The 24,925-nt window shown below is 42.1% G+C and overlaps 1 protein-coding gene across 1 annotated transcript in view; it reads right to left on the bottom strand.

Moving 5' to 3' along the window:
* Positions 1–1,350: 1,350 nt before the first annotated feature.
* Positions 1,351–24,925, bottom strand: part of SV2B (synaptic vesicle glycoprotein 2B) — a 70,051-nt gene continuing 46,476 nt past the window's right edge. The window contains exons 9-12 of the mRNA XM_032842336.1: positions 12,664–12,797; positions 9,300–9,500; positions 5,180–5,339; positions 1,351–2,908 (exon numbers count right to left, since the gene is read on the bottom strand). Coding sequence (XP_032698227.1) covers positions 2,725–2,908; positions 5,180–5,339; positions 9,300–9,500; positions 12,664–12,797 — 679 coding nt within the window. The 3' untranslated portion in view covers positions 1,351–2,724. The remainder of the gene's footprint in view (positions 2,909–5,179; positions 5,340–9,299; positions 9,501–12,663; positions 12,798–24,925) is intronic.

A 24,925-nucleotide genomic window follows, 5' to 3' on the forward strand; every position in this document is an offset into this window, starting at 1 on the left:
ACACAACACAGTTGAGGCTGTTAAAAGTAACAGGTCCCCAAATGGGCATCATAAAATACATCATGAACTGTGAATAGCTTTGCCTCACGAAGGAGAACCTCAACCTTCCACGCCACAAGGATGCCATCGGGAGTCTCTCAGGGTAGAACATGAAATGAAAAATAAGTGGCTGGCCAGGAATGCTGTACATTATCCCCCAAGGACTTGCCACGGAGACTATTTTTAAAGAAACATTGATCTCAGCAGGCATGACAGCATTTAAGAAGTGGCCAGGTATACCAGCGTCAGGCAATCCTTCATGGACGGGGAAAGGCTGCAGAGTCTGGCTGCACCCTTTACAAAGGCTGATATGATGGATAAGATGGGAACTGCCCTTGGTTGGTTAGGTGGTTGGTTTAAGGAGCCATAAAGGTCACGCAGAAGTTAGAGCTTGAAAACCAAATGGAATCGACCCCCGAATTATGGCAGCCACCTCAACACTCAAAAATTAATCAGACATGAGATTTAAAAGATTCTTCTTCACTACAAATGCAGACTCTAACTGCTTTGTAAATTTCTTCTGTGGTAGCTGCTCATTAAATGGTATCATCCCATTGAAAAATAACGTTACAAGGGATGCGGCCGTCTCTGTTTACACACTTCCCTTGAACTAACCAAGCCACTGTATTTCATATGGCCAGAATACGGAAAGTCTGTTACAGCTATGTTACATTGGGCTTCTCATTATTGATGCAGCCTTTATGTTAGGTAACTCCTAGAAAACACTGAGAGAAACGTTAATACACAATAGTATATTTATATATCTACGGGGATCAAGGTGTCAAATCAGAGTTGACATGTCTTCCTTCCCTGTAAAGAAAAAAAGAGTGAATAAAGAGGTAGGAGACAAAAGAAGCAAAGTCAACATTTTAACCATTTCAACTGATCTCAGATCTAAGGTGGAAAGGTGTAATATTTACTCTTTCCTCCTGTATACCCGTTACTCCAGAAAACAACCACAAGAGGGCCTGAAGCTGTCCTGGGACCAAAGTGTCTCCCCAAGGCCGAGAAAATACTCCATGGGGTCATCATTATCTCGCTTCAGTTTTTGGAGATGTCTGGTAGGGAACGTGTGGCACTTGACAGCACTGAGAACACTGCAAACCAGATTGAAGCATGAGTTCTTACAAACTGATGCTCACTTGGCCTCAGCCAGTCCACCTGCAGGGACAAGAGCTCATAGCCCACTGTCCCATTCTAGATCGTTCCAGTGCATGAAACCTTCCTTTTCTGTGTTGTCAAGACTCCAGCCTGTTGTTGACCCTTCCCGAAGCACTTTTCCTGGGTTCCCCACCCCACAGCCCCCCCCCCCCCCACTCATGTTCCAAACATCTCAGCAAAGAATTTACTTGGAGCACTGAAGAGAAACATACTCGACATCCACTGCATGCCCTAATTCCCATGCCAATGACATCTGTTTTCAAAAGTCCTGAACCAAGACATAGCATAGACTTATCATGGGAACTGACCAGGATAACAAATACAGATCATGTTTTACAGCTAAAAGAAATAGAAAGAATATACACTTTGGAGAACTGTGACTACACTTCCTCATCCCTTCCTCAATCACTCATCTTGTCCACTGTGTTTTATTCTTGCCTATAAAGAGAACCCCAGAGACCCGGAATCCTTCTGTTGTTTCTGGGGGAGTAGCAACATCTAATGCTGGTACCCACGGTGGTAAGCTTGATTCACAAGTGATCTGTGTAAGAGAAAAAGTAACTACTCCACCTACACGAAGAAAAGTGCCTGGGTTAAATGAACTGTACAAGGTGAGTTTGCAAAGTGCATCCTCCTGACAGCAAGTTAAATGGCTATAAGATATTGTGCTTGCATTTCATTCAATCAGACCCAATTTCCTGGGACCCCAAACAGCAGCTCCTCCCAAAATATGGCTAAAACACTGGCAAATATTTGCAGGTACCATTTCTGCAAATTAAACCCAGATATAGTTATGTACAAAGTTAGTTTACAGAATACCTATCACATTATGTTTCTTTGAATAGATCAAAACAGGAATAAATAGCATCCTTAAATTTACCACCTAATCGTCATGGAAAACTTAGGACACTTGGTTGAGGGCAGAGCAGATTTCTATAGATATTGCTCAAATATTTGGCTTTCTATATTAGAGTATCTTCAATGCTATTGTGCCAATTTTGAAATGGAACATGGGCTCAGTGATACCTTTAAATGCAAAAATATAAGTATCCTGTAGTTCAAGCCCAATATTTATGACTCTAACTTCCTGGCAAGTCAGTTTGTTAGGTCACCAGGCTCTGAGGAATCTTATGGAGGAGGAACTTAAATGTTTCTCACCCTCAAATTCATTTTGAAATGCAAATAAGTCCTTTCACCTCGGTAGGGGGAATACACACTCCTTGCTCAGCGTGTGCACCCACTAGAAGTTGTGATCCTTCTTCCCCTGCTTTGGGCTGGGGAGACCCAAAGCCAAGAACACAGCTCTGGGATTCTGAAGGTGATTCAGGACACCCCCAAATCAGTCACCTGAGTTACAAACATATTGATGGGTCCTAAACTAGGAGTCACAAAATCAACTTCTCCTGTGTCCTCTGGACAGTGTCCTCTGGACAGTGTCCTCTGGACAGTGATAGACAGGAAGCATGGGTGCATTCAAGGTTCCTGGATAAGGGTCTTCCAACATCTTCTTTCCCCAGAGGTTGTTCACATCAGGACCTGTTCTCGGGTCTCTGGCAGCCGAAGAGCAATCAGGCCACCCCCAACAAGAGAAGCAGCAGCCAGAAGAATGGGGACCACTTTGGTTATCCCAACAAAAGAAGAAAAAATGGTGTTTCCCAGGATGGCACCAAATTTGCATAATCCATTAAGGATGCCAAAGGCTGTCGCCCTGTAAAAGAAGGAGAAAGTAAATCATTCTAAAAGATGAACCAGACCTCCTTGGATGAACAGGACTGGGTCCTTTCTTTCCCTTGTTGTGAGGGAATGTATAGTGAAGATGTGGGAGGGGACTTCTGTCCCTAAACATAAAAGTCAAACATTCTCATTTTAATCAAATTTGGAAATACAGAATAACATAAAGATACAAAGATATATAACCCCACCACTGAAAGACAATCACCACTATTCACATTCTGGAGTATTTCCTTCACACTTTCTTTTTCTTTTCAAATGTAGACTACATTTCCCAGATTCCCTTGCTTCAGAGTCTGGCCATGTGACTGTTTTTAGCCAATGGGATATAAGTGCAAATGGCAGCTCCTGAGAAATTTCCTTGAGGGATGTCATGAGTGGTACTTTTTGCTCTCTTCTCTTCCATTTTTCTTCCTTCCATCCCACTTCCAAAAATGTAGATGGTCTCATCTTAGCCCATGGCAGAACTCATGAAACAGCGAACAACAAGATGAAAAGAGTCTGTAGTGCCTGCTCTGGACTTCTACAGGAGACAAAAAGGAAATGCCTACCTTCCCAAGGCTGCAGTTATTTGAGATTTCTGTCACCCATGGGAAAACCTAATCCTAATTATTATCCCCCAATTATACTTCTGAGGAGCAACTACTATTTTTTTAAAAGTTCATTTATTTTTTTTTTTAGAAATCTCTGCCTCCAACATGGGACTCAAACTCACCACCCCAGTGATCAAGAGTCACATATTCTACTGGCTAAGCCAGCCAGGTGTCCCCTCAGTGGTAACTGCTACTAATCATCTGTCCTTTCTTGACTCCATTTGTATACAGAGACTATACTCCCAGCACCAGCTAGCTCTCTTCAACTGAAGCAAAATATATCACAGGTTTATTAAGAATGTGTTTGCATTTTTGTACATTAATTTTTTTTTACATTTTTAATCACTTCATATATAACTAGCCCCAATCCCAATCTTTTTGTTTTCAGAATTTTCTTGAGTATTTTCACATGTGTGTTTCTCTACATGAAATTCCCAAAGTTGTCCCAAGTTTCCAGAGGGAAGGAAAAAAATCTCATTGAATTCTGAATGGATTTATTGAAGTTAGAAAGAAACAAAGGAAGATTTGAAATTTGTGTGAGAATAAATCTTCTTAGAATTTCATAAAGTATATCTTGACATATATATAAGACTTCTGTTTCATCTTTCACTAAAGCTTTATGGTTTTCTTCACATAAGTGTTTCATTTTTCTTATTATTCCTTATATTCTTACATTCCTAAATAGTTTAGGATTTCTGCTATTACTAAATGGAATTCAATTTTACTTTTAAATTTTTAGATACATTTTAAAATCCCATATGTTAAGTTAGTTTTATTATTGACCACCGTATCAAATTATTTTACTGTTTCTAGCAGTCTCTTTAGTTAATTGTCTTGAGTTTCCTAGATGTAAAAGCATATACCATGGAAATAATGATAATTTTCCTCCTCTTATTTTTTGTAAAACTTAGAAGCTCTTGGTTCAGGGGAGAGGGCCTCCAAATATGGAATGCTGTGCTTTGCCATAGCTCTCCATATTCTAATACCTCTGTCACCAATTTGGGGAATATCATTAAGATTTTTTTGCAGAATTTCATTTACCTACCTTCCACATCACTCCCCATGCCTTTTGACCAAAAGGCCACTTAACCTGCCATCCTTAAAATTCACAGCTCCCTCTCCATAAGGAGGGATAACTTCTGCATAATGGCTTTGACCCTATGCCTTTCAACCAAGCCTCTTCCCATATGGCTTGCACAAAAATAGAAGTAAATGCTCGGCATTCCTACCACATTCTCTGCAAGTGCCCTAGACCATCAGGCATCATCCCCACCTTTATCTGCACTTGCCTCTCCCCCACCCTTTGCTTATCTACTTTTTCACCTTTTTGCCCTCTCTCCCATTAGAGGCCTGTTATCACCTCTCTTCAGAGTGCATGGCACCTATGGTGTCCCCCTCATTCCTTTCTCCCAAACATGGTTTATAATTGTCCTTTGTATCTAGACCCTCTCCCCACCCCATCAGGCTTTAGCCTGCTCACCTCCGTACCTATGCCAACCCCCATGCGGGAGAAACTCAACCACCAAAGAGATGTTTGCTTTGTCTGTGAAACACCAGAAGACCAAGGTAGCTGTGGGGGAGGGTGTTGGAGTGGGTAGATTTCTGGCCAAAGAAGTCCGAACGAGTCCCAGAGGGAAACCCAGGGAAGAACTGACCTCTGGTTGGTGGGATACAGCTCCACCGTGATCACATCCAGAGCATTCCAGGCAGCAATGCTGGTCCCACAGAACAGGCACTGCCAGCCAATCATCGCAGACTCACTGTTGCCAAAAAACAGGAAGAAGCAGCAGACTGCCGAGATCAGCATAGAGCCACCTACAGGGGCAGGACGAGGGCAGGAAAAAACAAAAACAAAAAAAACATGAAACCTATGTCTTAGATAAGATTGTCACCCACTCCCATCTTCACAGATGCACCTGAAATAACAGGTTCCCTCAAGTCATAGGTCCATTTCTACAAGGAGAAAGCACGGCTCCCCACATGGTCCTCCAGCCATGGGATTAGAGCCTTCTGCATGTGTCATGTCACCAGGGTTAGCCTCCTGGAAGGATTTTGAAATCCTCACTCTGTGGTGCTGCCCAGCCCAGAATTACTGGGGAGGAGGCCGAGGAGGCATTCCTTGAAAATCTGTTATGTCCCAGACATTGTACTGGGTGCCTGAAATACATCAATATCAAAAAATCCTCATGGAGCTTACGTGCTATTGAGAACAGAACTGTAAATGGGCTGCAGAAGAAAACCTGAAGGGCCCTGCTGTTTATTCCCCATTTATCCCATCTCCACCCCAGACATCTGATCTACCTTCTCAGCCTTGCCCTGTGCCCTGAGAAGCTAACCCCCAGGGACTGCATACCTGTGGATCCCCTGTCAGCTGGGAGCAGATAGGGGTTGGAGTATTTCTTCCCGATTCACAGCCTATTTATAAGCCCTTTTTTGGCAATGGCTACATCCCCACGCCAGGACTATAGTTCCTTCCAGGAGCCTCTGCCTCCATGGTTCCAGCTCTCCTTGGGCTCTGTGAGTGCTATCTTCTCCCTGCAATCCTAGAGGCAGTACCTGCTGGCAGTTTCACTAGCATCCGGGTGCCTCTGCACCCACACCCCCTGACTCTAAAAGCCACATCCCATGCATAAAGTCTCTTCACTAGCACTATCTAAGGTGGATCCTTTCTCCCACCATTACTCTGACTGATACAGCTCATGATAAAAGTTCTCACTGAAAGAAGGCCATGTCAAATGTTGCCCAAATCCATTCCATCCAGCCCAGAAGAGCTTGGGGAATGTGGAATGGATGCAGGGCATGGACCAGGACTATGGTTGGAAATGCAGTGGGAATAGTCCGAAGAAAGAAACAAAGTAGCTTTCCAAACAACCAGCTGGGAAACAGACCAACGGTCCTTCCCAGGCATCAGGACCCTGGAGGTCCCGTTGACAGGAAGCTATGTTGGTGGCCTGGCCTCACCCACAAGGACCTCCCTGGTGGGGACGCCTCCGTCTAGAATCTCAGACCTGGAGTTGCCAACACTGATGTCAAACCCTGCTGGTGAGCTGGGACATGGTAACTGTCGCCTGAATTCTGCTGATTCTGGGAGGGGGCAGGGCTGTGAGCAGGTCACCTGGTAACATCTTTCCAAACAGCTAAGAAGGAGATAAACATCTATGGGGCCACAAGGGCCTTGGGACCTATACCACCTAAATGCATGCTTCCCTCAAATTGCCCAACCATGGTGTCTAGCTTACAATAAATGTTGACAAAAGTTTACTGAATACAAAACCTTACCATCGAATAAATCAAGTGACGGAGAACTGACCTCTCAACTGCATTAGTAATCCTACTATAGAGCCCTGTGACCCACTGTACTTCCACTCTGTTAACTCTCATTTCCCTTGTGATGGAGAGGCCTGAGTTCAAGTCCCAACTTCTTCCCCTGTGTGACCTTGAGCAAGTCTCCTAAACTCCCTGTGCTGCCTCACTTTCCCTCTCTGTAAAATGTTGACAAAAAATAGTACCTGCCTCACCGGAGTGTTAAATATATTAATATTTACAAAATGCTTGGCAGGAAGCCTGACCTATAATCCATGCTTTATAAGAGTTTGTTCAATGAAATTTCTAGTTTATGTCTGTCTCTTGCAATAGATCATTTGCTCTGTGAGCATGAGGACGCTGTCTGTCTCAGTTACCGCTGCCTTCTCATTGTGTGCCACACACACAGCCTGGCAGAGAATAAGTCCTGCATATATTACCGCTTATCGAGTGAAAAAATGAGAACAAACAGCCTCATCAGGAAAACTTCTACTTTGTTGTTAACAAGACATGACTTCTACCCTGGAAATAGCACAGCAGAGTACATTTTATGTCAGGGCAGATTCAAGAGGAATCTGTCTGAAGAAATAGTTCTTTTCATTCGTGGAAAGACTATTTCAAAACAGGTCACCTACATCCCATTGAGATATTTATTGAGCATCTAGTATGAGCCGCGAACTAAGAATATCACCGTTGGTCCGCCTTGTGCTAGACCTTCTACTAAAGAAGGAAGAAGGAACTGTCTGTGCTTTTAACAGTGCAGCTCAGAACCAAAATACAGACATTAATAAAAGAGTAGGCTACAAGAATGAGAAATAGTAGTTCCAGCTGTCCAGTTTGGGGAACGTGACAGAAATCAGTTCTGATCTGGGATACATTTATGATGTCAAGACAGGCTACTGTGGCTGCAAAGGGGATGTCTGCTCTCCGGCTGCCCTGCCCCCTCCCCCTGCCCAGCCTAAACTCCACCTCTATCGGGGAATATGTGGCTGTTCCGGGGGGCAGGCTACACCCCTGCACACGTGCATCCACCCCACCCCTCATAAACCCTGCCTTCCCAAGGATGTCTCAGGCTACCCCCAGGGCTCAGCCACAGTATTCGCTGTTCAACCTGGGGCTGGAAAGGTCAGGGGCAGAATGACAGAAACATCACCCATCTACTCTCACACACCTTATCACATTTGAGCAAAGGTTGGTATTACTTTCACAATTGGAAACAGAAGCTCAGAGAAGGAAAGGAAGGTGTGCAGACTCATAAAGCAAATGTTGGCGGAGATGGCCACCTAAGTCGGAGCTGCTGGTCTTGCACAGGGTATAAGTGGGCTGAAAAACTCAGGCATTGAGGACTGAGTCAACGCTGCCCTTCCTTCAGGGCTTCAGGTCTAACCAGGGCCTCACCTCTGACCCAGGAGACAGTTCTGTCTGTGACTGTGATGCCAGCCTCACCACATGCAGCATTTCTTGTGCTCCCCATTCTAAATATTCATGCTACTTTTACAATAATAATACTCCACGAGCCTCACATTGGCAAGAGCTCCCTTTGCGGAGCTCTGATTAATTTGCTCTTCTCTGACAAAACGACTATGTGATTTATTTTATTCCCCTTTGAGCTTCCCTGCTAGGGAGTTGGTATTAATTTTCCTGACCAGCTACATCCCAGAACAGACCCTTCACAGCATGTGTATCAGTGTGTTGTTCTTGTCCCCATGCTGGCCTTACAATTTATATATTCCAGTACATATTTTCCCTGGCCCTGGATGTATATGTTTTGTTTCTTACTTTCCATGCACAGCGTGTGTTTCTGTAGCAAACTTCTGTGAATCCTGGTGTGGTGAAGCAAGTCATACGTGAAAACTTCTACCATTTTGAGAACCTACAGGCACCAAGCGCTATAAGATGCTCTGGCTACATTATGCTCAAGCCTCACAAAACTCGACCAGCTAGTTACAGGTACAGATATGGAACCTGAAGCCTGGAGAAGTAAAAGAACATGTCTCAAGTCAGATAGCCTCGAGCTGATAGGACTCGGACATGTGTCTGTGCACCTCCAAAGCCTAAGTGTCATCACTATGAAATCATAATAAGCAATGCAATCTATTAAAAACCCATCAGATGAACCAATGTTCACTGAAGAGCATTTTTTTTTTCAATAATCTTACAAAGTGGGTAGAATGGGCATGTTCAATATACTTCTGAAGTGCTAATAGTGTGAGTGACTATCCAGGAATCGCTCAGTCAGGAAATGAAAAGGAGTCCCTGACCTGGACCATAGGTCTCAATGTACATCCATGGAGTCCGAGAGTTTTGGAGCCTTGTCTGCCTCCTAGGCTCTCCACCAGCAGATCCCATCTTACCTGTTTGGTTTCCAGTACAAGATTTATTTAAGAAAAAGAAAAAATCCTCTCCTTTAATACATTTTGAAAGCCAGGATCCTCACCTACTGGAGGAGATGCGGCGTCCCTAACTACTCACCGATCATCTTGAGCCTTCCAACTCTATCCATGAGCAGGGCAGAAATGATGTTGCCAGGCAGGACAGACAGACTGCCAAGGAAGCTGACGAGGTAAATCAGGAAGTCATTATCCTGCTCAAAGTCCATGTGGCAGCCCTCCTTCGGCGCCAGAAAGGTCGTGTTGATAAACCGGCAGTTGATAAACTTATGCTTGTAGAGGTCTGGGGAGAGAAGGATACCGTGGGTTCATGTACAGTGAACAGGGGCTGGGGAGAGATGGGGCAGAGGCAGGAATGGAGTCACACGTCTTCCGAGGGCAGGCTGCCCCACACATCTGGCCATCAGACAATCTCAAAGTCACAGTGACGTGTGGCCAGGTACGGGTGGACAGAGAAAACCCTAACAAGGTAATGACTGCTTCCACTTCCCATAAGCAAAGGGAAATGAAGTGAATGCCCATGGAGACGCACGTCTAAATACATCATCTTTCAACCAGGAAACCGTCTTGTTTCTTTCTTTCTTTTTTAATTGCTTTTTTTAAAAGATTTTATTTATTCACTTGACAGAGTGATAGATATCAAGAGAAAGAGAGCATAAGCAGAGGGAGCAGCAGACAGTGGGAGAAGGAGAAACAGGTTCTCTGCTGAGCAAGGAGCCCAATGTGGGGCTCGATCCCAGGACCCTGGGATCATGACCTGAGCCAAAGGCAGATGCTTAACGGACTGAGCCACTGAGGTGTCCCAAAACCATCCTGTTTCTATCAATGACATGACACCAGGGTCCACACCAAGGCTGGGCCATTCTTCCGAGGCTACCCAACTTACAGGAAGAAGAAGACACAAGAATTGGGTCTGGATTGAGGTGAAACATTCCAGAACCCATGCAGAAACCTGAACATTCTTCAAAATGAAAAACGTTTGTGGGGCGTCTGGGGGGCTCAGTCAGCTGAGCGTCCGGCTCTTGATTTCAGCTCAGGTCATGATCTTGGGATCCTGGGATTGAGCTCCATGTCAGTCTCCATGCCCAGGGACTGTCTGCTTGGGATTCTCTCTCACTCTCTCCACACGCTTGTGCTCCCTCTCTCTCTCTCTCGCTCTAAAATAAACAAAATATTTTTAAAAATTAAAATTAAGTTAAATTAAATTAAAAATAAAATTAAAACCCATTTGTTCAGTAGTTTCCACGGTAGGGAGCAGGAGAGATGAATATGGAGAGCATAGAGGATTTTTAGGGCAGTGAAAATACTCTACATGGTATGATAATGGTGGATATATGCCATTATACATTTGTCCAAGTCCAGAAAGTGTCCAACACCAACAGCGAATTCTCCTGTAAACTCTGGACTTGGGATGATTATGAGGTGTCAGTGTAGGTTCATCAATGGTAACAAATACACCACTCTCGTGAGGGCATGTTGATGATGGGGGAGACAGGGCTGGGGGACAGGAGCTCTATGGAAATCTGTACCTTCTTTCTAATTTTATTTTAAACCTTAAACATCTCCGAAAAAATCAAGTCTTAAAAATATATAAACCATTTGCTTTGGAGCTAGTTCCCAAGTCTTCTGACCCCTTCTAATACCCACTGTCCAAGCAGAAAGAGTGCCTAAGGAAGCTCTCGGAAAATCTGGGTTTCGGGACCTGGCTCTGCAGCTGAACCTCCTTAACCTTCTGTAACCTCCTCCTATAAAATTAGAAAAGTACACCTGATTCTCTCCATCACTTCCCAGCACTGACATTTCATGAGTACAGGTGTTTGCAAAAGTCCCCACATGATCATATGCAAAGAGGCATCATTAAAACTTGAAAGAAGAAATTAAAAGATGCATCCAGTTTTAATGACAAACAGGCAACGTATATGCCTTTTTAGGTTCGGGCTAAAAAAAATTACAAAGGTACATCTCATAATGGATCACTTAGAGATGGAGGGATATTTGGAGGTCAGAGAGTAAACATTTTGAGGCTGACCTCATGGAAGGAAAGATATTCTTGCATCAGCCATGGTGCTGAGGGTCAGGAGAAAGCAGTAATATTGGCACAATGCACAGAGTTCAGTGGACAGATCACAGACTTCAGAACCAAACAACTCGGGAATGAATCCACGCTCCCTCAGCTTGCTAGCTGTGGCCTTGGGCAAGGGCTTAAGCCTGGGTTTCCTGAGCTATAAAATGGGAGTAATTGTACATTTCTCACTGGAGACAATGTAGATGAAGCCCCTGGTAGAGCTCAGGTAGTTTCCTTATGTCTCAACTCCCCTTGGTATGTTATTAAACTATGATGAGAGTAGTAAAAGTGACGAGGAGTGATAGAGTGGTGGGATTTTGTGAAAATTTTTTAATCATGGAAGACTGAAATGGTGTGATTTGAAAATATGCCTCTGATCTCACTTTATGCACAAGGCTTGAAAAGATACAATTTTCCCTCTCCCTTTATTATTGTGAGAACATGAACCTTGAATTTTGCAAGATTCAAATTACATGAGGTCTTTGAGAAAGCGCTCCATGCATAAAATGCCACCTTCCTGAAATGTTGGCTTCCGAAAGGCTTCCCACTGAAGACCTGCCACATACGGCACTGGAGATGCTTGCGATCAGAGCACTCACCCAGAACTTTTGTTTCCACTTCACATATGATAACACACGCAAATTACATTGGTAAAGATGGTGCAACTAATCCGTGCCATGCCTCGGGCTAGAACCCATTTCTCCAACCTGATGCTCAATAACGACGTCCGTGTGTACCTTTCTACTCCTAAAGCTTATGACTGAGCACTTTGCTTCTTTTTTTTTAATTTTTACATATTTTTATAAACATATAATGTATTATTATCCCCAGGGGTACAGGTCTGTGAATCGCCAGGTTTACATACTTCACAGCACTCACCATAGCACATACCCTCCCCATTGTCCATAACCCCAGCCCCCTCTCCCTACCCCCATCCCCCCAGCAACCCTCAGTTTGTTTTGTGAGATTAAGAGTCTCTTATGGTTTGTCTCCCTCCCAATCCCATCTTGTTTCATTTATTCTTTTCCTACCCCCTCAAGCCCCCCACGTTGCATCTCCACTTCCTCATATCAGGGAGATCATATGATAGTTGTCTTTCTCCGACTGACTTATTTAGCTAAGCATGATACCCTCTAGTTCCATCCATGTCATCGCAAATGGCAAGATTTCATTTCTTTTGATGGCTGCATAGTATTCCATTGTATATATATACCACATCTTCTTTATCCATTCATCTGTTGATGGACGTCGAGGTTCTTTCCATAGTTTGGCTATTGTGGGCATTGCTGCTATAAACATTTGGGAGCACGTGAGCACTTTGATTCTTAAGTAAGGCCAGTCCACCCTTGATACCGTGCACCCACACCGTCCATGTTCTCACCTGTGTTGTAGAAGACGGTCGATTCAATGGTGCAATTTTTGAAATAGGTATCAGTAGATGTAACATCTTCAAAATAGCACTCGTCAAAGAATGTGTCCTCGAAGAGTACATGTTTAAAGTACATCTTTGTGAACCTGTAGGCAAGACATTAGTCCCTGAGTGATTGGTCCTGAGAGAAGCCTTGAGACCAAAATGGAAAGCACAGAAAGGCAGGAAAAGGAGAACTTCAAATGAAAGGGTGCTGAAACATTACTTTCCAAGGTTAGTTCCCTATTCCTTAGCTGGTGTTTACAAAGGAGGAAGGAGACTGGGAATGTGGAAACTTATCTGATCTGGGTAGACACAGGGGGTACGAAGCAGCAGCCCAGTGATTCCCAAATGTACTCATGGACCTTCTGCCTCAGACTCATTGAGATATGGACAAGCTACTGTGAAATGAAAATACCGATCACGTGGCACTTTATGAGGAGCTTTGAAAATGTACAGGTCCGGGGCTCCTGGGTGGCTCAGTCGGTTAATCATCTGCTTTTGGCTCAGGTCATGATCTTGGGGTCCTGGGATGGAGCCCCACCTAAGGCTTCCTACTCAGCAGGGAGTCTGCTTCTCCCTCTTCCTTTGTCCCCACTCTGGCTTGCACATGCACTTTCTCTCTCTTTCTCTAATAAGTAAATAAAATCTTGTTTAAAAATGCAGGTCCCTCAGCTCCTCCTAGTAGGCTTGGAAGCAATAGATTTGTGAGAGGCTGAGAATCTTCATTTTAAAAACTTCCCTGGGGCACCTGGTTGGCTCAGTGGGTTAAGCCTCTGCCTTTGGCTCAGATCATGGTCTCACTGTCCTGGGATTGAGCCCTTCATCGGGCTCTCTGCTCAGCAGGGAGCCTGCTTCCCCCTCTCTCTCTGCCTGCCACTCTGCCTACTTGTGATTTCTGTCAAATAAATAAATAAAATCTTAAAAAAAAAAACTTCCCCAATAAAGATTTGGAGCAATAAGCACTTTCATTCACACAGAGGGTAGAGTATTATTGGTGAAGCCTCTTTGGAGAACACTTTTGCAAAATTTTGAGTGCGTGATGGCATTGACCTAGAAATACCACCTCTAAGACCTGACCCTATCTATACTTGCTCATGCATTCAAAGAAATACATTCACAGATGCTCGATGCAACATTTCTTATAATAGAATTGATCACTAGACAGATGATGGGTGGGTAGGTAGACAGACAGGGAGATGCCCACATGGTGAAATACCATGTGGCTATTACAGTTTTTAGGTAAATGCCTTAATATGGAACAATCTTGAAGGTATACTGTTAACTGAAAAAAATAAAATGCAAGCTGTGACCATTCATGTAAAAAAGTATATGTACCATATGCCTCCAAATGAATAGAATATACCCAAGAGTTACACAAGAAACTGGTAGATGTGTGGCCCTGGGAAGGTTCAATGGGATAAGCTTCATTTTCCCTTTATGCCAAGCATACATATTACTTTTTCACGAAAAACAAAATGAGGATGGAAGCACCTAGTGACTATGAAGTGCAGGCACATCTGGGAGCCACTGGTCTGCTCCAACTCCTACATGAACGTAATAGGAAAAAACAATATTACATTCAAAACCATATACTGACCTACATTAACATCATCCTCTGCGGGACCTTTCCCAAGCTTGGCCAAACTTTTAAGCTAGAAGCCTTGGACCTGTTTCCATTTGTGAAGAATTACAACTCATTCATTTGTCTATTCATTTATTTATACACTCAGTCTTCAGCAAAACTTAGGTAAATGGTATTGGGGGCTACGCATACAGAGAGGAAAGACATGGTCCCTGCCCTTAAATCTAATTGGGAGGGGCGGGAAAAAAACCAACAAGCCAACAGACAATTCAGTGGGAATCACCTTGATACAGGTGGTACAGGCTGCTGAGGGTCATTGTCCTCTTCAGAGCCACCACATGATTCAGTCCATGACCACAGATGATGACTAGGTCTCCTTTCCCTTCATGCTATACTGCATTCTGCTAACAACCCTACTCTAGAGTCACCTGTCATGAGCTTCTGCAAAAAGACACCCCCACCCAGTAAGAACACCTAATCAAGTGCTTCTCAAAGAGAAGTCCCAAGAACACTTGCATCAGAATAAAACCAAAGGTTGTTATGAAAGATGAAGTTTCCTATATTCCTAGACCCCTTGAACCAGAACCACCAGAGGCAGATGCCAGATTATTTCAAAAATGTGAGGGTCATTGGTCTAGAGAAGCCAAATTATTTTACAGAATTTTTCGTAGGGTCAGATTTGCTACAGACTTATAAACAGGGGCCTCCAAAGGCTATCACTGCACTCTTCAGATTTCCATGGATATTGCTAAGACTTGTGCTACAGGAAGATGTCTTTGATTTCAAAATTAATGTAATTTGTATGCTGGATATGTTTACTCAGGAAAGCTATTCCTGGAGGCTGTCTTGGGTTTTGCCTTTTTAAATATATCCTTCTCTTTAATATAGCAATAGGTTGCTGATGTGGCCCTCAGATATATTTTAATGTTCTGCCAGGGGTAGGTGAGGGAGCAGAGACATAAATCATAAAGGGCCTGACGTAAGCAGACCTTAAAATGTATCTCCAAGTGAGTTATAAAAAGCCAAAGTTATAAAGAAAGAGATAAAAGGAGAAAGGACCAAGGCATATTTTATGAATCTTTATATAAACCATCCCCTAACTCTAATTTATATACTGAACTGGTCTGAGCCTCTTCATTCAGGAGAGTTCAAAGGCTGCAAGAAAAATTAGAGCAAGTGTCTTATGGAACTTGTCCTGTAAGAAAACAGGAGCCATTGGCAATGCAGAATCTATGGCAGGATTATTACACAAACACTTTATGTCAGTTACCCTTAGTCCCAATGGTTAGTCCACCAAATGCTAAACTATGCCAAAAATTTTATCTGTTTGGTCACTGTGTTTTACTTGATGGCAACCTCAAGAAGCTCAGTCTAGTGAAAGATAAATAAGAAAACTGATCATTAAAATTTAGTGTGATAATTATCAAGATGGAGGTATGTTCTTTTTTTAAAATTTTATTTATTTATTTAACAGAGAGAGAGATCACAAGTAGGCAGAGAGGCAGGCAGAGAGAGAGGGGGAAGCAGGCTCTGTGAGCAGAAAGCCTGATGCGGGGCTTGATCCCAGGACCCTGAGATCATGACCTGAGCCAAAGGCAGAGGCTTAACCCACTGAGCCACCCAGGTGCCCCTCCAAATGATGAAAAATTTTATTTCAAGAAGAATAAGAAGTATTCATGGACATACTGTTACCAAAGTCAATCCAACAGACTCTCTAAGAACCTACACACTCATGCCTCAGTGAATCTGCCAGTAAGCCCGACCTCCTTCCTTCCTTTTCTTTTACACTCCAAGCTACCCAAGTGCTGAAATCACAAGATCGCATCCAGTCTGTATTACAAAGATCCCAGCCCATGTACAGCCTTTGGGAATAAAATCTTAAGCAGAATTATAAAAATAGAATCGAGTATAAGAGAAAAGCTATTATTAATTTACAAGAGGAAAAAATAGAACAACTTCATATATAAATATGGTTGTGAACATCCTAGATGAGACATTAATTTAATGCTAAAATCCTTCCTTCAACTAGTAAGTGGATAAAAATGCATTACTACATTTATACCCTGGAAGAGTATTCTGCCATAAAGTAAACTGTTAAATGTGCAAAAACATGGATAGATCTAAGTACATAATGCTAAGTGGAAAAAATGAGATTAAAAAGCTTCATATTACAGGGTACTATTTATGCCACAGGGAGAAGAGCATTGGTTGCCAGGGACTGGGGGTGGAGTAAGGACTGACCATAAAGTGGCGTGAGGAAATCTGGGGAGTAATGGTATCTGGATTTTGGTGGCTACATGACTGTATGCCCTTGGCAAACTCAAAGAACTATACTATTAAAAGGGTGAATTTTATTATATAAAATCATAAATTATACTCCAATAAAAAGGAAGTCCCAACAAATTTCTAATAATAGCTATGCTCCCCCCAAAAAGTTCAAACACTGACTAGATTGACTCAACACTCCCACACCCTGTATGCGCTTACCAAAAGAGATGTACCCATTCTTAAAAAGGTCTCTACTATCCTACATTATCTGACTTTCAACCAAAAATTATAAGACACACAAAGAAGCAAGAGTGAAACAATATTATTTCAAAGTAATATTTTAAAAAAACAGAAGTAGAAGGGCACCTGGGTGTCTCAGTCATTAAGCATTTGCCTTCAGGTCAGGTCATGATCCCAGGGTCCTGGGATCGAGCCCCACATCGGGCTCCCAGGTCACCGGGCAGTCTGCTTCTCCCTGTCCCACTCCCCCTGCTTGTGTTCCCTCTCTCACTGTCTCTCTCAGTCAAATAAATAAATAAAATCTTTAAAAAAAAACAAAACAGAAGTAGATATTACATCATTGCTGGAACTATTTGGTAATTTAATATAACTATCATTAGCATATTAAAGCCTTAATGGCAAAACTGGATAACATGCATGCATGAGGGACAGTTCCAGCACACAGATGCAAACTATTGGAAACAGTCAAAAAGAAATACTAGAAATTTCTTAAAGCAGTAAAGCAGATTAAGAATACCTTTGATGGACTCATCCGTAGAATCATCATATTTAAGGAAGAAATTACTTAGCTTAGAGAAGAGAAGTTTCCAAAATGAGAACATAAGGAGAAAAATAAAAGGGAAACCCCAGAAAAGAGGCTCCAAAGACTTTGGGAAACTATCAGACAATCAAAATTGTGATTGGAATATAAGAAAGAAAAGACAAAGAACATTTGGCATAAGACATATCTGAAGGGGTGCCTGCATAGCTCATTGGTTAAACAGTCAACTCTTGATTTTGATCTTTGATTTTTGGTCTCAGGGTTGTGCAGTCAAGCCCTGAATCAGGCTCTGTGCTCGGCTCAGAGTCTGCTTGAGATTTGCTCTCTCCCTCTCCCTCTGCCCCTCCCCCTGTTCACATGTGCACTCTCTCCCTCTCTCAAATGAATAAATAAATATTTTTTAAAAAAATAGATATTTGAAGAGACAATGGCTCAACATTTTCTAAATTAATGGAACAGGTCAAACCACAACTCTAAGAAGCTCATAGAACCTCAAGAAGCAGAGGAGAAGAGGAAGAAGGTACACCTAAGTACATTATACTCAAACAACTAAATACCAATTATAAAGGGAAAATTTGGAAGGGAACAAGAGGGAAAAGTCACATTACATTGAGAAAAACAAATTTAAGAATTTAACAGGCTTCTCATCAGAAATTATAAAAGCTAAAGACACTTGGGTGAAATATTCACATTTCTGAAAGAAAAAACTGCCAACCCAGAATTCTGTGCCAGCAAAAACTTCTTGCAAAAAATGAAGAATACTTCAAAGACAAACATTGACAAAATTTATTGCCACCATAATTGCACTAAGAAATAGTGAAGTTTCTCAAGCACAAGGAATATAATCTCTATTTACATTTGAAACTTGGATCTTCATAGAGAAATGAAGACCTCTAGAAATAGTTAAATTAGAGATATATCTAAAAGATATTTTTTTCTTTTTTAAATCACTCTAAAAGCTCAATGAGTGTCTGAAGCAAAAATAGTAACAATATATTATGTTCTTATAGCATATGTAAAAATAAAATGCATGACAATTGCATAAAACATTAAAGAAAATGAATGTGTTCTACTGTAAAGCTCTCACACTACACGTGAAGTTACTATATTATTTGAAGATGGACTGATTAATTAAAGATGTATATTGTAAGCTCAAGACAATCACTAAAATTTTTTAAAAGATGAGCAAATAATGAGCCAATAGTGAAGGTAAAATAGAATTATGAAAATAATCTAAAATAGAGCAGTAAAAATGTTTAAAAAAAAGAATAGAAGAAACAAAATAGCTAGCAAGACGATAGAAAAAGAAGATCCCAATTACATGCTATCTACAAGAAACCTACTTAACTCTAAAAACATAATAAATTAAAAGAAAAAATGGAAATAGTAAACACCAATCCAAAAAATACTAGAGATTCATGGGGTGCCTGGGTGGCTCAGTGGGTTAAAGCCTCTGCCTTCGGCTCAGGTTGTGATCCCAGGGTCTTGGGATCAAGCCCCGCATGGGGGCTCTCTGCTCAGCGGGGAGCCTGCTTCCTCCTCTCTCTCTTCCTGCCTCTCTGCATACTTGTGATCTCTGTCTGTCAAATAAATAAATAAACAAAATCTTAAAAAAAAAATACTAGAGATTCAGTATTTATCTGATAACATCAGATAAACTGAACTTTGAACAAAGAATATTTGTATTATTGTAAATATTGTAAATATATTTTATTGTTATATTGTAAATATATAATAAATATTGTAAAAACTATTATAAATATACACCAATTTCACTTAATCTTACATAATACACTAGCAAATCAAATTTGTCAATATATTGCCTTGAAAAATATAACAATGAGTATTGTTATCACATATGGAATCACATATGGTTGAAACCCAGAAAAACTATTATTTTACTATATCACGTTAGTAGGTCCAAAGAAAAAAAACACATAGTTATCATAACAGATGCAGAAAAACATTTGACAATTTCAATATACTTTTATGATAAAAAAGAATCTCAGTATACTCAAAAGAGAAGAGAATTTCCTTAACTTTCTAAAGGTCATGATTCAAAAACATACAGCACATGCCATACTTAAGAGGGAAACACCAAAAGCATCCACTGATGTCAAGATACCCATTAGAGCACTGCTCCTATCCATCACCAAACTGGAGGTCCTAATCAACGCAACACAATGAGAAGAGAACACAATTATAGTGGTAAGAAAGGTGGAGGTAAGACTGTCATTAATTTTTGTCAGTGTGTCTGCCACATGCCAAGCAAATCTAACCAAGAAGCTATCAAAATGAATGAAGAGTGGGGCCAATGTGTTAGATCCCAAAAAACCATGTATAAAGGAAAAAGGAGGAAGAGGAAGCAACACAAGTGGAGAGAAGCAAGAAAGGAGAAGGAGGAGGAGGAGAAAGAAGAGAAGGTGAATGTCCCACCCACAACACTACTGGAGCACTAAGGCATCAGCAAAAAGCCTCACAAAATACAAGATTGATTTTTTTTTTTTTTTAAGTAAGCTCCAGAGCCAGCATGTAGCCCAACTCCGGACTTGAACTCACAACTCTGAGATGACACCTAAGCTGAAATCAAGAGTTGGACCCTTAACCAACTGAGCCACCCAGACTCCCCCAGATGGGAACTTGATAGAGAATGTTATAAACTATTATGGAAGGACATCAAAGAATGCCTAATTCAACAGAAGAAATGCGATACACAACGAATGGGAGACCTTATATTCGAAAGATGTTCCCCAACGAAGCCAGACATTTTATATCATTCCAATCAAAATCCCTACCAGCTGTTTTTATTAGGATTTTAGAACTTGATCTTAAAATTCATCTGAAAAAGCACAGGGGCAAAACCAGCCAAGAAAAATGTTAAGAATGAGGAGGAAGACCCTAGTCCTCCTGGAAACACAACAAAACAATAAAGTTAACAGCAATGGAGTAAGTATGGCAAAGGGAGAGACAAACAAAACCATGGAACCAAACAGAGAGCCCAGAAACATGGTGACACATACGAGGAATCCTGACTTACCATAGCAGTGTGACTGCATACCAACAAGGAAAGATGGGAAATTTTACAAATGCATAAACAGTAGGTTATTCACACGGGGGGCAATATCAAAGAACTCCTCTCCCATAGACAGAGACCCCAACCAGGTAAATTAAGGCCTTGAATTCGAAAAGAAGCTTTAAAAAAGAGAAACAAATAGATGATGACTTTATGACCTAAAACATGAAGGATTTCTTAAATAAGAGCCAAAAGGCACACACCGGAAAGGGAAAGGTGACAAACTGTGCTTTAAAATATACAGTACCTGCCCAAGAAAGGGTTCCTAAAGTGAGCCACAAACTGGTCAGAGAGCCAAGGGGAGCCTGAAGAGGCACGATTGCTAAAATGTGATGTAGGGGCCTGGGTGTGATGCTGGGACAGAGAAAGAACAGTGGGCAAAAGGAAATCTGAGTGGGGGAAGGGGGAGTCCTGGGATAGAGCCCGGCGTTGGGTTCTCCGTTCAGCTGGGAGTCTGCTTCTCCCTCTCCCTTTGCCCCGCCACCCTGCTTGTGCTCTCTCTCTCTCTCTCAAATAAATAAAATCTTTAAAAAAAAAAAAAGGAAATCCAAGTGGAGTATGGACTTTCCTGATATGTCCTGATATTGGTTTAGTATGTAATCAATGTGCCTTCATCATATAAGATGTTATAATAGAACAAACAAGGTGCAGGCTATACCAGAAGCTCTCTGCACAATCTTTGCAATTTTTCTGTGAAACTAAAACTGTTCCAAAATTAAAAGTTTATTTTGATAAAAAAAAAAACACGGGAAATTTTCAAACATTATCATGGACACTTGTCTTTTACATAGAAGTTTAAAGAACTCGTGTACTACAGACTGAATGTTTGTGTCCCCCTCAAAATCCGTTAGGTTGTAACCTAATCCTCAGTGTGATCATATTAGGAAGTAGGGCCATTGGGAGGAGTTAGGTCATAAAAGTCATGCATGGGATTAATACCCTTATAAAAGGGGCCCCAGAAAGCTCCTTCCTGCATTTCTCCATGTGAGCACAGAGCAAGAGATGGCCATCTGTGAACCAGGAAGTGTGTCCTCACCAGATCTGGAATCTACCTGTGCCTTGACCTTGGACTTCCAGCCTCTAGAACTAGGAGAAATAAATTTCTCTCAGTCTGGGGTATTTTGTTGTTATAGCCCAAACAGATGAAGATATTATGCAAATTAATGTGAAAATGATTATCCAATAAATAAGATAAACAAAGCCCATGAACAGGTCCAGAAGAAGAAACCAGAAGGGCCAAGAAACACAGGAGGAGATACTCAGTCTCACCGGGACCGGGGAAATACAAGTTAAAGGACAAAGAGATACCATGTCACACTGCTCCATCTCACAGACTAAGAATGGGCCCCATTGTAGGGAGCCAGGCCCTCTCATCCTGCCCAGTGGGAAGCATAGTTAGTACAAGGCTCGTGGAGACCACTGTGGCACAGAAGCTGAAGACGCTCATATCCTCCCATCTAGCAATTCCACCTCTAGCTCCCAGGCTAGACAAATTGCCCCATAAAAACTCTTATTGCAGTATTACGTGTAACAGCCAAAAATTGTCAATGACCTCAATGTCCATCAAAAGAAGAACAGACAAACACATTAGGGAACACTCACATAATGACATTTAAATTAATCAAATTGAATTACATAGCTATGATAACCAACGCAAAGAGTCTTCAAAACCTTAATTTTAGGAGCACCTGGGTGACTCAGTCAGTTAAGTATCTGCCTTCAGCTCAGGTCATGATCCTGGGGTCCTGGGATCGAGCCCCTCGTCAGACTCCCTGTTCAGCAGGGAGGCTGCTTCTCTCTCTGCGCCCACCCCCCTCATGCTCTCCCTCGCTCTCACTCTCTCTCAAACAAATAAATAAAATATTTTTTTAAAAAACCCTACTTTCTAAAAAGATTTTATTTATTTATTTGACACAGAGAGAGAGAGAGAGAAAGAGAGAGAGATCACAGGCAGGCAGAGAGAGAAGGGGAAGCAGGCTCCCCGCTGAGCAGAGAGCCCGATACGGAGCTTAATCCCAGGATCCTGAGATCATGACCTGAGCCGAAGTCAGAGGCTTAACCCACTGAGCTACCCATGCACCTCCAAAACCCCTAATTCTATACAAAAAAAACCAAGTTGCAAAATCTATAGTATAATATACATTTACATATACAACATAGTATGATATTTATCTAAACTCCAAACCATGTAAAAAGTACTGTACAATGTTTGTCAACATAGACACACGGGAAAAATATAAAAACATCCATCAGTGTAAAACACCAGGTTTATTAACAATGGTGGTCATTATGCTTTGGGAGAGAGAGGAATCCCATCGAGGCTCACCGAGCGAGTAATGTTTAATCTATTTTAAAATCTGAAGTAAATATAGCACAGCTTATGATTTTATAAAGCCAGCTGCTCTGAAGCACGTTGTTTCCATTATTCTCTATTCTCTGCATATTTGATGTACTTCACAGTGGAATAAAAAAGAGAGAGAGAGAGAAGAAAGGAGACAAAACAATGTTTATTTGCAGAGGATGAGATCGTACACAATAACAAAGGGGGAACTGTTGGGACTAATGGAATAGCTTAGATACCGAATAAACATCCCCCAATGAATAGGATTTCTATTTATTTGCAATAACCTGAGTAAATGTTTGATGGGGAGAAAGCAAGCCAATTTTCAGCAGCCAGAGAGGTTATAAAATATCCCGGAAGAGTCTCCACAAAGATCTTTGCAGGGCCTAGATTAAATGAGAGATTTGATCAACTCTGAAGCATGAGGCATGTTATCTACCAAGATGACGGCTTTCCGATGTGGAACCGGAGACTTACACAAGTCAGAGATGCTCTGCGAGTCTCTGACCCATTGAGGCTTGAAATCCAGCCCCTCAAGCTACTTCCCCAGGCCTGGAAGCCGGAAGGTGCATTTACACATTTCCCACCCGTGGTGGCTTCATGGGACTTCTCTACCCTGAAACAGACCCACGGGAGGCGGAAAAAATTCTTATTTCTGCCTCGCTGAAAGAAGCTTTGAACAGTGTGGGTGATGCCTCAGTGTGATGCATGAAATCAACCTTCTTCTCTTTTCTGCTAAATCACCCTCATTTCAGGGTTCAATCCCCTGACCTTCCAAGAGAACTCGTGAGGCAGGTCCTATTTTTTTCCCCCTGATTGTCTTGTATCATACTCTTCCCCTGCCCTAACCCTTACAGAAGTTAGCCTTGCCAAGCAGAAATGTCTCCCCAAGCAGAGAGGGTAATGAACTAATTAGTTTACACATGCTCTCAGACAAAACAACAACAACAACAACTATCCTGCTTTCAGTTAACAGTATGAGAAGCCTGGCCTGACATTTTGGCTCGGAATTTAGAATATGAACTCTTTCTCTTGTCTTTCTTGCATTTTCCAAAAGCTTACGAGTTCTCAGAGCCACCCGGTCCCATCGGATGCACCAGGAGGGCTGTGGATGGTGCCTGGGGAAGAGGCCCAAACGAATCTGTGTACTTTCATTTCTTCTTGGGGCCAAAGGGACTGTCTTACAGCAGGATGCAGTTCAGGCTTCAACACGTTCTCTATTCACAAACCCTGTGGGAGAAGTCTGAAGCCCTACGTACACCAAAGTCATTGTCCCCTGTGTGCGACAGCCAATAAGGTAAATAATTTCTATTTACATTTTAAATTACCAAAGTGTGGATAACATCAGAGGAGGAATACAGAGCACATCGGGAGACATGGGCCACCCCAGCTGAAGTGAACTCTCCAAGGAGGTGTAGGGTTTTCGAAGATGAAGTGCTTTCTAACCCATGATCAGCAGGGGGCAGCATGATCCAAGAAAAGAAACTCCGGTTCCTTCCTTTCTTCGCTAAGTTTCAAGGTTCCTAATCTTCCAAGGAGAAAAACAACCTTTTATTCAATTTGCTGGGGGTTAAGTAATGCATTTCACGTGATAGTGGTTGTACTTTTAAGACCCATTAGTTAAAAAACAGTGAGAGGCACCTGGGTGGCTCAGTCTGTTAAGCATCTGATTCTTGATTTTGGCTCAGCTCCTGACCTGCGGATTGTGAGATCCAGCCCCCAGTCCGGCTCCACGCTGGGCATGGAGTCTGCTTAGGATTCTCTCTCTGCCCCTCTCCCTGCTCTCTCCCTCTCTCCAAAACAAAACAAAACAAAGAAACCATATAAATGACAAGTTAAAATTAACTCACTGCAACTTCTGAAGGAATTTATATTTGAATAATTACACAAAACAACCACATGCTCTTGAAATACAGAAACATGGCAGCATATCTGTGTGTACAGAATATTCACATCCACTCTCAGACAAGCCTTGGTGTGCCTGTGCATTCCCAGACCCTTGGCAATAACTGTATGGTCCCAGGGGTTGGGGGGAGGTCCTGGGTCCACAGGAGACCACCGTTGTCAAGATTACTTGCTTCCTCCTCACTCCCACCCAGAAGCTTGATGAAAGCTTCCAGAGGCTGAGAAAGGTTAAAAGAACAGAGTGGATCAGAAGTTCCCATTTTTTATGTAGCTAAATCTAAG

This window comes from Lontra canadensis, unplaced genomic scaffold (genome assembly GCF_010015895.1).
Source record: "Lontra canadensis isolate GAN:19392208 unplaced genomic scaffold, GSC_riverotter_1.0 scaffold128, whole genome shotgun sequence".
Lineage (NCBI taxonomy): Eukaryota > Metazoa > Chordata > Mammalia > Carnivora > Mustelidae > Lontra > Lontra canadensis.